The 15,435-nt window shown below is 42.6% G+C and overlaps 2 protein-coding genes across 2 annotated transcripts in view; one reads left to right on the forward strand and one right to left on the reverse strand.

Annotated features, from left to right (window-relative positions):
• The window catches only part of VWA9 (von Willebrand factor A domain containing 9), a 9,978-nt gene extending 2,231 nt beyond the window's left edge, over positions 1–7,747 (forward strand). Inside the window, 9 exon segments of the mRNA XM_010077328.1 lie at positions 1,326–1,481; positions 2,828–2,946; positions 3,378–3,520; positions 4,198–4,290; positions 5,363–5,507; positions 5,750–5,883; positions 5,998–6,116; positions 6,477–6,542; positions 7,296–7,747. Coding sequence (XP_010075630.1) covers positions 1,326–1,481; positions 2,828–2,946; positions 3,378–3,520; positions 4,198–4,290; positions 5,363–5,507; positions 5,750–5,883; positions 5,998–6,116; positions 6,477–6,542; positions 7,296–7,547 — 1,227 coding nt within the window. The 3' untranslated portion in view covers positions 7,548–7,747.
• Positions 7,748–10,079: 2,332 nt separating this feature from the next.
• PTPLAD1 (protein tyrosine phosphatase-like A domain containing 1) overlaps positions 10,080–15,435 on the reverse strand; it is a 7,550-nt gene continuing 2,194 nt past the window's right edge. Inside the window, exons 3-10 of the mRNA XM_010077329.1 lie at positions 15,387–15,434; positions 14,416–14,467; positions 13,906–14,016; positions 13,152–13,279; positions 12,741–12,853; positions 12,280–12,386; positions 11,201–11,332; positions 10,080–10,281 (exon numbers count right to left, since the gene is read on the reverse strand). Coding sequence (XP_010075631.1) covers positions 10,205–10,281; positions 11,201–11,332; positions 12,280–12,386; positions 12,741–12,853; positions 13,152–13,279; positions 13,906–14,016; positions 14,416–14,467; positions 15,387–15,434 — 768 coding nt within the window. The 3' untranslated portion in view covers positions 10,080–10,204. The remainder of the gene's footprint in view (positions 10,282–11,200; positions 11,333–12,279; positions 12,387–12,740; positions 12,854–13,151; positions 13,280–13,905; positions 14,017–14,415; positions 14,468–15,386; position 15,435) is intronic.

Consider the following 15,435-nt stretch of genomic DNA (forward strand, 5'->3'; position numbering starts at 1 on the left):
AGTCATTTGTCGTGCATCTGCTCACACACTCCATTCATCCCTTCCTTGCAGCTCTCAGCCTTCTGAATTTGCTGCCTCTTATGGCAGCGTCTGCTTTTAGCCCTCGGTTTTCTGAGACACTGAAGAGCCTCTTGGTTTTGGGTTAGGATTTAGGTTCAGTAATTTTGCAGCTCGGTGTGTTAGGAAAGTGTCTCACGCGGTATTCCTTAAGGAGGAAAAGGACAGAGGTTCATTGGTTAGGCAATGCTTCATAATCTAACAAGGACAAAAGGCATCTTGGAAAAGTAGACATTCAAAGCAAAGAACTAGAAAGATGTGAAAACCAAGCATAGATTAGACCTTAACAATGTGATCTCATTTGTGTCATGGCTCATTTTCTGGGACTTCGGGAATGGGGTGATGAAAGGCAGCGGGGAATGTACAGAATCTTGTAATAGTGAAAAACATTTCTGGTGACAGTGCAGATGGTAACTGAAGAGACTGCAAAAGAGAGAGACTGAGAATGAAGAGAGAACACAAATCTGGATGCAGCAGATACACATTGAGTTTCAATTGGATTTGATTTTCCTTACCTCTCAGCCAAAAAGAATACCTGCTGTTGCTGTGCAGTGTTGAAAGAGGAGCTGTTTTACCACTCTGGAAATGACTGGGGCTCAGCTGAGTGTAAATAGTTCCATTTTTCAGTGTCACCTATCAGTGCAGGTTTCCACAAGGAGTGATTTTGATGTGCTGCTGAATGGAAGAAGGCATGGTTTGGCTTTCATAGTTCTGCTGCAAAATGTGAGCATACTGCAGCTGTATCTGTTTGCAAAGAACTGGGGTCACTAATACTACCTTTTGTGTGGCTTCTGTGCCATGTACTGGAAGTTGGGTTGCCCTCCAGAAGAAATGGGCTTTATCTTCCCTCTGAAAATAAACCTGAAGTTCTTGAGTCCCTCAGCAGCAGGCTGCTTTTTTGGCTGTGTAGTCACTGTGCTTCTAGTGTACCCTTAAAAACGGCCACGTTTGTGCACAGCATGGTGTGTTTCTGTCTATTAAATTTAAATTGCAGTGTAATTGCCTAATTACACAAAATGTATATTTACCATGCACATAGTTTACATTTCAATTGTTAAATCTTCCATTTCTCATTTTTATACCTATTTCTGGAAATTTTACTCACAATTCTTTCCCCAGCTCGGTGGAGGAAATCCCTGTGTGAGCAGGGAGTTTCAGTACAGAAATGCTGCTAGGAAGGCGACTGAAATGTGTTGGTGTATTGTTGCCCTCTGCAGATAGAAACCTGTCTTGTCCTGGAGATGCTAAGCTGTCCACTTTCCTTCCAGGTTGTTCTCGTCACTGACGGCTGCCTGGGCATCGGCAGAGGCTCCCTGCGGCACTCACTAGCAACTCACAACCAGCGAAGTGAAAGCAACCGGTTTCCACTGCCTTTCCCGTTCCCATCCAAGCTGTATGTCATGTGCATGGCAAACCTGGAAGAGGTGATGTCTTTAACACGTACCTTCTTCTTTGTTGCATTGGATAATTATTGGTCTTCTCTGAACTAATGATCAGGTCAGCACAAAACATACTTCGATGTTCTTGTGCTTAAAGTTTAGTTGGCATTCTGGTGCTTAGTGTTAGTTATTTGGTGAAATGTAGCTGTAGGATCTTTTTTAAAGTCTATCATGACACTATTATTATCTACTAGTCTTGCATTATTATAATAATCTTTATAAATTGTGTCATTTTCTCCTTGGGGGAATATTATGCCATTTTTATTTCTCTGTGTATGTTATTACCTTTACTGCATTAATTACATTGAATGCTTTTGGGGGCTTTTCTTAATCTACAATTACATTCTTGAATAACTGACTTCTATTGCAAAGATGCTCAACACTTAACAATAGCTTTATGTAGAAATGTGAGTGAGCAAAGTTCTAAAGTCTCTAAGGCAATATTCAAAACAATTTCCCTTACCTTTGAAGGAAAGGTGGCTCTCTTCTTTCTCTTCAGGTGGCTTGGAAAATCTCAGTACCACCTTTGAAAATCTTCACAGAAGTTAGAATTCTGTTGAATAAAGAATGTTTAAAATGAAGCCTATACAGACTGAAGGTCCTTAGATTAGGTTTTATGAACAGCATTGCTTTTGACTTGACACCTACATTCTTCTGTCCATCACAGAAGGATTTCCTACTTAGGTGTGCAGTAGATATTTTAGCTTCAAAGTCTCTATCAAGGATGATCCTCTTGATGAAGATGATGATTTGAAGTATTGTTTACACATCAGAATAACTGGGAAAATGTTTAAAATAAATCTCCTGTTCCTGATAAGTTGAGGTGCTTTCACAAGCGCTCTCCAAGAACTTCTCAAAAACAATTATATCTGCCTTCCTCCTAAAAATTACGTTACCCTGGAAACTTAGCATTACCAATGAGATGTTACACCAGTGAAGGCATTCCACTTGAAGACTGAGAGCTTCTGGGATTTTTGGTTGCTTGAACCTGCTTTTGCAGCAGAACTTCACATGAGAAATATATTCCCAATATATTGGGAGCTGGACTCGATGATCCTTAAGGGTCCCTTCCAACTTGAGATGTTCTATGATTATTTGCTACTAGGCCAAATGCTGCAGCTGGTGTAATATGGATGGAACATAAGGAGTACATTTCCTGGGAGACCAAGAATGTTGGTTTGTTCAGAAAGGAGTGAAATAACAAAAAATCATGGTACCATCGAATTGGATGCTTTTTGCTGTGTTGTGGATGTTTTCTGAAAACATACTGGTTAATAAGAAGAGAGTAAAAAGAAAACTCAACAAAAATGTTTCACTTTATTTTTTTACAGCTTCAAAGCACGGATTCCTTAGACTGCCTGGAACGGCTCATAGATTTAAACAACGGGGAAGGGCAGATTTTCACCATTGATGGACCCCTTTGCCTGAAGAACGTACAGTCGATGTTTGGGTTAGTAGACTTGCAGATCATATGCCTTTGTGAAGGTTTCCAGTTAGTATCTGTAAAGGAAAACAAATATACTAAGAAATCTGATGATATGAGGTGTTCTAATTAAATTTTTTTTCTTTTGGTTTATGATCTTGTTAACTGTATTTTCATCTTGACCTTCACTCGTTAAGGTCAATATTTATTTTAACAATTATGTAACCAAATTGTGGCACCTGTTTATGATTGGCAGATAGAAGATACTAATTTCTACAGTTAGTTTGCCATCAGCGATAATATGCTGCTTTGTTTCATAATTTAGCAATGCTAGAATTATTGAATTAACTGTAGTTAGGAAAAAAAAAGTTTTGGGAGCTAAGTTAGTGTGCTTTAGACAAACTGTTTCCATTTGGTATGTATTCTGTTTTCCTTAATAATAACTGCTCGTGTTCTAGAAAGCTAATAGACCTGGCTTACACACCATTCCATGCTGTTCTCAAGTGTGGCCACTTGACATCTGATGTGCAAGTATTTCCCAGACCAGAACCTTTCATTATCGATGAGGAAATAGACCCCATCCCTAAGGCAATTAATACAGGTAACAAATCTTGGATTGCTTTTTACTTAAATCCATTTGATTTCTGCCTTTTCACTACCACCTCTTATCCTGTATAGTTACTGTCTCATCCACTTCCTCTCTGCAAGGATCAATCACTGTGTCATTTTTTGGTGTATGTGGCACCAGGGGACAAGAACATCTTCCTGTTTCAGCCACGTGTTCCTGATAAAAGGGCTGGAGCAGGGTGTAGGCAGTTTCAAAGCTCAGAGTGCCAATTTCTAAGGGCAGGGACTGTGGAGGACAGTCCTGGAAATGCGCCCCACTGGGGCTAACCCTGCCAGAGAGCTGGTAGGAATTCCTGCAGGTTCTGTAATGCCAGTTCGAAGCTGGTCAGTTTGGTTTAGTCCTTTTGTTTTCTCTCCTTTTGAATTTATAAAACGGCAGTGGATTGGGTACGGTGTAAAAACAATGTGCATAATTCTCTGTCTAGCAACACAGTATGTGTGTGATGAAAGTTATGTTCTCATCCTAAAGAGTCGTGGTATTTTGTAGTAATGTTTGTATCTTAACACTTGGACACCCCAGTCGAGGCTGGGGCTCTGTTGTGCTGCCTCTAGTCATTGTTTCAGAAAACTTAACAAGTTGTAATGTTAAATTGACTCTGAGTACATTTCAGCTATTTCTAAATCTGCCTTAAACCTATTGTCTCCCCACAGATCTAGAAATTGTTGGGTTTGTAGATATAGCTGACATCTCCAGCCCTCCTGTCTTGTCCAGACACTTGGTACTGCCCATTGCACTTAACAGAGGTAAGCAAGTTCTGTTTCTTTTAGAAAAAACTGCTTTAAACTACCCTTGTCATGTCTGTGGTGTTTTCGACTAGAAGCACAAGCCTTGTGCTTTATCAAAATGCCAGATGTCTCTGAAGACACGTTTGTGTGGTTACATTTAATTAAAACCTTGAACACAAGCTCTTTCTTTTTTTGGATGCTGTGTTCTTTAGAAAGTTAATAGAGGGAACAGTGGCCTTATGGCATCATTATTAATAGAACATGCTGAACGTACAGCCAAAAATAGTTATGGGCTGTGAAATATGTGGTGCAAGATGAATACTTAATGCCTTCATCTGATTGGGTCCTGGAACGATTTGTTGTTGTGAAAAAGCTGATCCTGATCACAACTAGATTGCTCAGTTGTACTTGAGCATTAATTGCTGCTCACCGGGGCCAAGTACGAATGTATCTGTACGAATGGCTGGTATAGGCTTCGAGGATGGTTCAGCATGTTGCTGACTTGCAGCTACGTCTGTACATCAGCCTGTGATGAGGATTTCCCCTTTCCTTTTGTCATGGCCTTGGAGCAGAGCAAAGAGAAAGTGAGATTTCTCTTGGTGAGAAGAATGAAAGCTCCAGATACGCTTTCATCTCTGTATTGACACTCTTATCCTGCTCGGCCTTTCACCGTAGCAGATATTAACAGTTATATCACAGCTGTATTCCAGCTGCTAAACCGTAGTGAGCTTCTCACAATGACCACAAATTGCATAGGAGAGGAGGACTTGAAATGCAGGGTGCTTTTGGTTCAAAAGGAAACATGTATTCATTGCCAGACTCCTGGTGCTGTTTCATTCCACTTCTAGTTTCTCCAAAGCTGAGGTTTTATTTGCAGTTTGTAGGTAACCCTGTTTTGCGAGTGGGATGCAGTGGAATATTGATAGAACATTGTAGTGCCACTTTGCCCAAACAGTTCATTTAGCAGTTCGTTCTCCAAAAGTATTAATTAACTCTTGCCCGGCAGAAAATACAGGGTGGTGTCATGGAAATAGAACTAGTGTGTTTGAATGTATTCTTATGTTGTCTCTTTGCTTTTATTCTTCCCCAGAAGGTGATGAGGTGGGACCTGGGATCACAGACGACACTGAAGATGAGAATTCAGCTAATCAGATTGCTGGGAAAATCCCCAACTTCTGTGTTTTATTACATGGCAGCCTGAAAGTGGAAGGCATGGTGGCTGTCGTCCAGTTGGGGTATGGAGCTGGATGTCTGCCTGAAAAAATCTCTTACTTTGCTCATTTATGCTTTATTTATAAATTATGCTTATTTATATCTGTAGAGAACTCTGTACTGCTAGGCAAAACTGTGGATTTTTAATTGTGGATATGTTTCTGCCAGTAAAAATTGCAAACAAGGAGCCTCCACACAGTCGCAGGCGGCAAATTCTGGGCAAAGAGGGGTGGAAGATTTTCAGCCTTTTTGCTCTTTTCAATAGGCCAGAGTGGTATGGAATGCTCTATTCACAAGCTGATAGCAAGAAGAAATCAAACCTCATGATGTCGCTCTTTGAACCTGGTCCTGAGCCCCTTCCATGGCTGGGGAAGATGGCACAGCTTGGACCCATTTCAGGTACCAGTCACGCTCATCTGAATAACTCTTACACATTCAGTGTTTCCTTGTGTGAATGGCCTTGCCAAGTCTTAGTTGTTAAGTTCTTTTTGTTTTATTCCCCCCCTGCCCCAGATGCGAAAGAAAATCCTTATGGAGAGGATGACAATAAGAGCCCGTTCCCCTTGCAACCCAAGAACAAGCGCAGTTACGCACAGAACGTTACCGTCTGGATAAAACCAAGTGGCCTCCAGGTAACGATACAGGTTCTGGGCTTGATGCTTTCCTTTGATCAGCAACAACCCTCTTACCAGCAAAGTGGACCCTGTGTGTGCCTTGTCCGTTTAATGTAATTGCTTTATTGCTTTTCTTTCATTTTTATAAACACTGGCTCTTTAAAATGTCTTGATTAAAATGCAATCAGGAAGCAAAGCTGTGGCTCCAGTGTAGCATCTGTCTGTTTATTGAATTTAGTATAATTACCATTTATGTTCCAGCCTTTGTGAGCTGCAGTCTTGTCAATGGTCAGGGTAATTTATCAATAAATAGTTGAGAATTTTTGCTGCAGCTTCCCCAACAGTTGCCAAGAATTTTTTTTTTTTTCTTTTCTGCAGACGGATGTACAGAAGATCTTGAGAAATGCAAGGAAACTCCCTGAAAAAACTCAAACCTTCTATAAAGTGAGTAACATTTCAGGCCAGCCCAGGTATGATAGCCATGCATTTGGCAGAGGAACACGTACTGTCTGTGTCTGTGGTATGCTCTGTGCCGGCTTGTAGGGCTAAGGAGACATCCTGGGTGCGTTTTACAGACTAGTTAAGGTGAGACAAGGGGCTCTGCTTGATGTTATTCTGAGTCTGAAAATGTCTCCTACATTTTTTTTTCTACAAATGAAGCAGAGAAAGACAAAATTCCAGGCACATTTGGCCACATCAGAATAATCCATAATCGAGACTGTAGCTGGAGGTAATTGTTGTTCCTCCTGTAAGCTTAGTGCTGAAGCAGTTTGTTACTGTAGCCCCCAGAGACTCCAAGAATGAATACCCTGCCTAAATGCACATAAGTACTCCTCCGTTTATTGTGAAGAAAAATCAATAGATGTACATTTTTCTGCACACTGTGGTTAAAGGCAGCAGTAAGCGAAGCCTAAATGGGAGGCAGACAAAACAGGCAGGTACAATAGCTGAATGCACAACAGGGAAAAGTGGAGATTTATAGGAAGGGATCAAGGGAAAACCAGCTGTTTAGTTGTGCCACTATCATCTTGAGCCCTGAAGCATATTTTATCCCACAAGCAGCTGGGCAGTTTCCAGCAGCTGCACTGATCACTCAGATTATTTTCCTATAAGTGAATAAACTTGCCTTTAAAAAAAAAAAAAGTGGGAAGATCACATTTTTACCATGGCATTAAAAGGGATTTTCCTTCTTCGCAGGAACTGAATCGTTTACGAAAGGCAGCTCTGGCTTTTGGCTTTCTGGACCTCCTGAAAGGCGTGGCAGACATGCTGGAGCGCGAGTGCACCCTGCTTCCCGACACGGCTCATCCCGATGCAGCGTTTCAGCTCACACACGCTGCTCAGCAGCTTAAAGTGGCAAGTACCGGAGCATCGGAATATGCTGCCTACGATCATAACATTGCTCCACTGCAGACAGACTTTTCCAGTAGCAGCACTGAAAGAATGTGAAGTCTCCATTCTGGGAACTTCTGTAGATTTAAGACTCAAGTGGTTCCAATTTTCTTGTCCCGTTTACTTTCTAGGGCCTGATTAATTCCTGTTTGGAGAACTTCCTATCAAAACAGGGTCCTTCATCTGCATCTAAATAAACGTAGCTAGTTTGTGGTGGCTTTAGTCAGACCTGGAAACTGTGGAAAGTGTCCCAAAGTCAATTACTCTGTTGGATGATGGGTGGAAGTTATTCAGTACATGTGAGGAGAGAAAAAAAATGCCATCATAGGCAGCAGAGTGCTCGTGGCTCCCCAAAATGTGGTTACTGCATAACTGAACTCACTGGTGTAAGTATCCTAAAAGGCAGCTACTATACTTCATACACCGACTTGATTAGTCCAAAGAATTAGTACAAGATCAGATACACAGCTCATTTCAGGGTGTTGTCACTGATCTTCTGCCCGACTTGACAGCCAGTCTGTCCTGCCGAAAGGAGAGTTATCCCTGGCATTACGGTGCTTGTGAAAGTAACTTAATCTTCTGAGACAAGTTTTTTATTTGTGTAATATTAATAAAGAGTCATTCTTAATGAAAACTTAAATTGGATTTGTGCCATTTTCATAGGAACTAGGCTGTGTGGCCTAAGAGATTGATCTGGTGAAGGCTCGTCTCCCAGCACAAGAGTTAAATAATAAATCCTAGAACTTCTTGAATTCAGGGAAAGAACTAAAGCAAAATTTGGTTGTAAATCTTTATTAATAGAAACACATTCTTTCTGAAGGACTAAAATTCAGTAGTGTAAGATCCATGACAGCTTGCACTAGGTACCACAATTGCACTGAGAAATATGTATGAACACATACAGATTTCATAACAGAACTTTAAATGCCCAGTGGAAAAATTAAAGTACGAAAGTGATCCTTGCTGTTCCATTACTCAGCTGATTCAATCCTTTGCCATATTTCAAACATAGGTACAGTGTGTGCTATGGTGAAATATTAAGTGTGTAAATAATGCTGAACTCTTCTGAGTAAAGTAAGCTGTGCTCTCCTTTGAGGGTGAGCCTCAAGTATCCCTACAGAGAACTTGCATCATTCCTCTTGTTGACAGAACACGTTTGTGAAATGCAGCGTGGAGCTTATACCAGTTCTTTGTTTAAATCTCCACATAATGCTATTTCCCTTCCTTTACAGTAACAATCACTGGGTCCGTCTCACAAACAGTAAGCTGTTTGCTACCTTTAATAGAGAAAATAATTTTCTGGAGGATTCACATTGTTTTACAGTAGAAAAAGATAAATAGTAACAGGGCACTGAGCTAATCTCAACCTCAGTGCCTGTTCGGGATTGCTGGCATGGCTCTGCGTTGCCCTGGGGTGGTGGCAGTTAGTGTGAAGCAACCTGTTCTGAACCACAGTACGGTTTTGAAGCAAACTTCTTCTAAACTGGATGAAGGAGGCCAGAGGCATCTGGAATTAACTACAGGAGGCTGGGTGTGAAGAAGGGCATGCTGAAATCAAATCAACTGAAACAAAGGTTTCCAGGTAAGAGAGCAGATCACCTGGAATGCAGGGGGACCTTCTCTCTTTTTTTTTTTTTTTTGTTGCCATTGTTTAAAGCAAACACAGAGAAAAGGGTCCCTTCAACCCTGCGTGGGATCTCCCTTACTGAGATTTGATACAAGCCATCAAAATAGTACAGCGGTTACTGACCCACTCCTCCATCCCACCAGGGGCCAGACAACAAAGCACAGACACCACATCCCGCTGCACCCTAAGCTTCAGTAGAAAAGCGATCTTTACTGCCTTTCCGAGGGCTGTAAATACAGGAGCTACAGCCCCGCCAGGAATGATCAGAGCCCCAGTCTCCCATGACAATTCCACATTTTCCCTTTGCATGGGTGGGATGGAGTTCTGCTGGGTTTGTTCCCGAGCAAGGAGAAAGCTGGTACCTGTTTCCTTGTTCTGTCCTGTTTCAGCACTTGCATTACCAATCCCCAAAGTGTTTCTGACCATGTCAGAGCAGCAGCTTCCTTCCCCTAATGACGGGATAAGGATGTGTTGCTACAGGAATAAGCGCTCCTGTTCTGTTAAACTAGAACCAGACTAAGTCGGTACCATTTAAATCGACGTTAGCAACTTCGAGTTTTAATTCTGCTGCAGAAGAAAAAGGGGGGAGCAGGTATGTGCTGAGCAAATTTACCCCAACCGTAAATAAACACCCAAACACTGTTCACAGTGGTGTCAGACTGTGCTCCTCCTGCCATCACGATGCACCCGAGGATCAGCGTGAGCCAGCTGACGATATATCCCGACACCAGAAGCCCTATCTGCATGCAATATCGAAAGAGCAAATATCCAATTAAAAGATAAACACTATTTCTATTTAGTGCTGCTCCAGTGTTCAGAAGCATATTATATGCAGATAACAGGATCTCTTTCTAACGTGGTAGCTGACAGAGTACAGGTTTCAGTGGTAAATGCCATGCATACGTGATTGAAAGGGAACCAAACACAGTATGTGGGAATGTCACCTGAAGTCACCAGGAAATCATGAAATCTAGCTTGATCATTTCATTTTACAAAATTCTTTACATTACAGTGGGTAAAACTGTAAGAATTAGAGGCTTATCTTGTCATTGAGATAAGTTATTTAAGAAAGCACTGCAGTCCTCCTTTACTTCATCTTTCTCTTCTTTGGTCCCAGGTGCTGTTTCCTTTGCTTGTAGAGATGACGGAAGTTTACAAATACCCCTGAAAAAGAACAAAGCCCTTAGGTGGGACATTATTGCATCTTTTTAAGGCTAGATGGCTGTACCAAATAAAAAACCAAACCAACCACCACACAAAAAGCCATGGTTTAAGGGGGTGTATAGCACTGAAAGATAATGAATTTTTTTTCTTGCTGGGTGAGGCAGGAGTTGCTGCATGGGCTGGTCGGTACGGGGTTGCTCAGAAGGCTCATTTGTCAATTTTAAAGAGTTGCAACACCAGCTGTGCAGAGCTGGATCAAACAGGTATTTCACAGTGAAACTCGATGACAGGCAGCCTTTCAGCTATGTCTGCGAAAGGGAGAAATCTGGTGAAATTCAGTTTATGAGGGTAGGTGAGGCTGGGCTTCGTTCTGGATAGCCAGACATGGGTGTGCTTACTACAAAGTTAATTTATGTTTAAAAACGCAACACCAGAAACCAAATATGCATCAAGCACCATTCTTCTTTAAATACACTGGTATTTAAAGAGCCTTCTGTATTGTTTCCTGGACTTTGTGTTGCATTAGTGACTATAATGCAGTTCAGTTAAACATTGCTTTGATCTGAAATTACGTTTAGATTTCCACTAAATCATTCCAAAGCTCAGATACCATGTAAAAGGTAAAACTAAGTATACTGAGGTTCTAAATACATCTAAAAATTATTCTTTTAACCCAAGTGATCAGTAAATAATGCTGCTAACTTACTGGGGGGCTGACCAGTGCTAATTGTAGGCGTGTTCCCCTCCATCCCTGACAAACTTACATAAACAAGCAACAGGGATAATGCTTAACCTCAAGCAATTTTGTGTCGCCATGATCCCCACGATGCAGGAATTTAATTTTCTTTGCAACATTTACCTATTCAGAGAAAACTGGCCTTTTTATTTGAATAGTGAGAAATACAATTCAATATCTTACCTAAAAACAAGGCTATAAGGTATAGCTGAAGCAAAAATGAGAACTGGATTGTGACGTTCAGCGGATTTGGCAATCCCAGGCTGAATTTCCCTGTTTCACTGAAGATTGGAATGGACTGAATGATACAGACAGCTGAAAGCAGAAGGCCACCATCATTATCAAACACAGATAAAATATCCAATTGTCCAGCCCACACCAACTTTTTCAGGATACTCCCTTCTCATTTGCTAGCTCTCATTAATTATATAAATTTTAAAGCTGTTATTTTTTTTAAATAGCAGTTCAGCGGTAAGGCTAAGCACAGTGAACTCGCCCGGTGAGACCCTGTTCTCAACCGCAGCCCACGCCAGCAGGATTTACCCTGCAGAAATACCCACAGCAATCAGACGGCATCGTCTGTCCTGCGCTCGGAGTTGGGCAATGCCCAAGCCTGCTCACGGGACAGGTTCTGACAGGCAAGAGCACAACACATTTCTTACAGCTAGAAGCCGAGTGACGATGTAATTGTTAAATAAATAAAAATTTAAAAAATAAACCAGACCTGCTAAGACAGGTCACTGTAAGACCCCCCTGCCCAGAGGGGCTGCAAGAAGACGGGGAGCCTGCTCCTCCCACGGAGCAATCGCTCTCCAAGCAGCAGGGGAGCAGCGCCCTGCCCGGCAAGCACCGTGCCTCCATTTACAAGATAACGTCAAGCTCTGGGTGAACCCAAGCTAGGCTGACTGAGTCAGGTCTAGCAGACAACAGCAAAGACACTGCTTGGATCAGCAGAGTGAACATCGGCATCCTGTGCCGCTCGCATGGACCGCAGCACGTGCTCAGTCACTTTGTCAGGCAACCTGTTGTTGCTTTTCCTCTCCAGTGCCCAAAAGGAAGACTTCTTTTCACATCCAATTGAAAAAAAAAAAATTTGATTCAGTAAGGAAGACAAAAATGCTTATATTCGGTTCAGCTCAAAGCAAATGATTTATCTATTTATCGTTGTTCTATTATATTATTTTTCAGTCCAGCAGACAAAAATTGAGTTGTTTGCCCAGCCTTGACTTTGTTGTTTATTAAATTGGCTTTTTCAGACGTACCTTCTGCTAAGCCTCCTAAAGGGTAGAGAGGGATCCAGGTAGTGTACCGGAGCCAGGTTAGCGGTTTCCATTCGATACCAATACACGACAGCATGTAATAGGGATACCTAAAGCCCATCCGGTGCGAGAGGAAACAGACACTGTTTAAAATGGAAGCTGCTGCTCGAATTAGTCTTGCAGATACCTGCTGTACAGAACAGCCAGCCTAATTCCCAAATGACTCAATATTCAAAAATTGTTCCTATGGATCACGATGGACACATCCTTATGGAAAAGGAAACAAGCACCAGGTTTCCCTAGGTTCAGGGAAATATTCTTTTCAGATTTAAAGATTTTACTCTCTGGGGCCAATGCACTAGAGCTACTCTTCCAAAAGCTACAAGGATCAAAATCTTTAAAGAGTTCTTGAAAACGAAGCGCGTTGTTCTGTACAGACCTACTAGAGGACAAATCCCACAAACCTGAACAACTCAATGATACTCCAGAAATAGAAGATGAAGAACACCACAGGTTTGCTCTGCATTTCCTCTAAGCTGCCAAGGACAACAAACAAAATAAAGTTTCTTCCAAATATCTGTTAAAAAAGAAAAAAATAAAATTAAGGAACAGTCACACTCTTCATCACAAGAAAGCACAAGCCCTTGCTGTCAAAACCAGGCAGGGTATCAACTCTTCACGCCTGAAACAGATGCTGAGCACAGAACCAACTCTGCAGCTGTGCCCTGCTTCTTCCGAGCGCGCATTTTGCTCTGTCTTTCGGTGCAATCCAAGGACAAGGTTGTGTCACTTATTTTAGGAGGGTCTCACCACTGGCGTAAAACAGATTTCCTATAAACGTGGGGGGAGCAAGGAGAGGAATCTTAAAACATTACCTGCACCACAGCAGGTATCAGCGGCGACCGGACCAGTCCTATCAGGGAATTCACGATCTCCATCAGCGCCAGGGTCTGGCAGAAATACATCATGTCGGAAATCGTGTGAAACGTGTCGTGGAAGGAGTCTGGAAGACACAGGAAACCGTTTTAGAGAACCAATGGATTTCCACGTCCAGGAAGCAGGTGCAGCAGCAGAGCGTTTGGCACCAGGATTCTAGCTGTATTTGAGACATAATTCTGGATCATGTTTTTAACTTCTTTATAGGGTTTATCTTGAAGTCCCAGCAGTCAGGCCAGGAACACTGCTCAAGTGCTCTGCTTCGTGCACAGAAGGATCAAGAGCTGTTTCAGTAATTACTTTCCAAAAAAAAAAACAACCCAGTAATGCTGTACCTCGATAGAATGAATCGTTCTTGCTTCAGAAACAAAATATTCTGCCCAGCTCGTTTTCAGAAATACTAACACTGCAGGGAGCTCGAGACGTTTTGCTCCAGCTGATTCCTTTGGAAATCATCCTGGCAGAGGACCGTTCATCAGCACACGCGGCTGTGATTTACACGAGGACAGTATTTCCCTATCCTTGACACTGCTACAGCTTTCGAGAGGCTTTTGTTGTGCGCTTTTGTGTTGCAATAACAGTTTTGTTTCCTAAATATCTCTTCCTTTAGACTTCACTATTTAGAAAGCATTAAAAAAACTAAAAAACCAAAGCAGAACCCCCAATGTAACGAAAATAGTGCTTATCACTTGCCTTTTCCTAAGATGAAGAGTCGTACTGTCATGTTCACAAAAATCCAAGAGAATCCCAGGAACTGTACGAGGTTGTACATGATTAGGTAGCCCTTCTTCAGGTGTTTGAAAGCTAAAATCAGCAACAAGCACATCAGGTGAGCAGAGCACAAGGGTAACGCTTCTGCAGAGAGCACAGCTGCAAACCAGGCTTTCTATGAGAACAAGGTTAACGATCGATTGCGATAAAAGGGTTTTGCTGTGTGCACTGGGGTACTGCCTGCTTTTACCATCACCTGCTAGAACTCAGTTCTTGCTAGGCAGGTTTTTTTTTTGTTTTTTTTTTTTTTTTTAATTCCTTGGAAACTGCAATCCATTATTATTAAGTTTTTAAATAGTTCACAATACAAAGGTCCCCCTCCAAGTCGCAGCAAGCCAGTCAAAATTCTCTGTAAGAGATGAGGTTTGCGTATAAGAGTGACAGAAGCCTTCTAAACCCCACCTCACCCACTAAAAATGTATGGTTACTTACGGTCTTTTGGGACTCTGGATTCTATTTTCATTTTGTTAATCTTTTCTTCTTCCTTAAGATGAAGGATAAGGTTTTAAAGACTGTTACTGTAATTAGCAAGTGATTTGTTAACTACAGTACTGCAAAGCTACTGGGTTTAGAACCCAGCTAAGCAGCCCATTGCTCCAGGGTTTACATTTTCACCGCAAAAACCAGCACATTCATCACCCAGAAATTATGGCATGGTAAAAGCTAGAGGGTGTTAACGATGATCCTGCCCCCACTATATATTTTATTCTCCCAATTAGATGCTTTTGCTGAAAAAGCCTGCTGTTTGCTGTGTTAATTCTCAGTTACTATCATTTCTTAGAGCTGTTCCTTAAAACATTCTGTGACCCACCAGTGACCCGAAGGGAACCGGAACACCCAGCCCAGGCTCCTGCCTGCCCTTCGCTGCCTTCCCGGCACCGCAGCGACCCTTCCTCCTCCGCGCTGAGGCTGTGGAGGGGAACAGGGCGGCGTTTGTTGTGAAAGAGATTTGCAGAAAGGTGGTCTGCTCAAGGCTCTTCCACGCCAGCCTGTCACCTCCCCGCTGCGGTAAGCTGCTCGAGCTCACCAGATGGTGGGAACGCACCGTCGGGGCCAGCTCCGTGGCTCTGGAAAGCTAACGAAATCCCAGCTTTCCAGACAAGCAACGCCTGGGACCGGTGTCTCTGGGCTCTGCGTGGCACGCTGATGTCACCCTGCTATGGGGTGACACGGGGCAGGGTGTGCAAGCCTTTGCAAAGCCACCGGTTCGGGTCAGGCCGCTGCTTTCTCTAGTCAGAAGTGTGCATGTTTCTGAACCCCTGCTTACGGTTTGAACCATGTAACCAACTCTACGTGGGATCTGTGTGACAATCAGCGTGCCAGGCAACGCCAGGAAAAGGAAGAACACGAGTTCACGCGCAGGGGAGCAGCTAGCACAACCCGCACGTGTCCGCGGGACTGACCTTCTCCTTCAGTTCCATCTCAGCATCCGACTCATCCAGCCAGCGGTCG

The sequence above is a fragment of the Pterocles gutturalis genome, unplaced genomic scaffold (genome assembly GCF_000699245.1).
Source record: "Pterocles gutturalis isolate BGI_N339 unplaced genomic scaffold, ASM69924v1 scaffold36073, whole genome shotgun sequence".
NCBI classification, from domain to species: Eukaryota; Metazoa; Chordata; class Aves; order Pterocliformes; family Pteroclidae; genus Pterocles; species Pterocles gutturalis.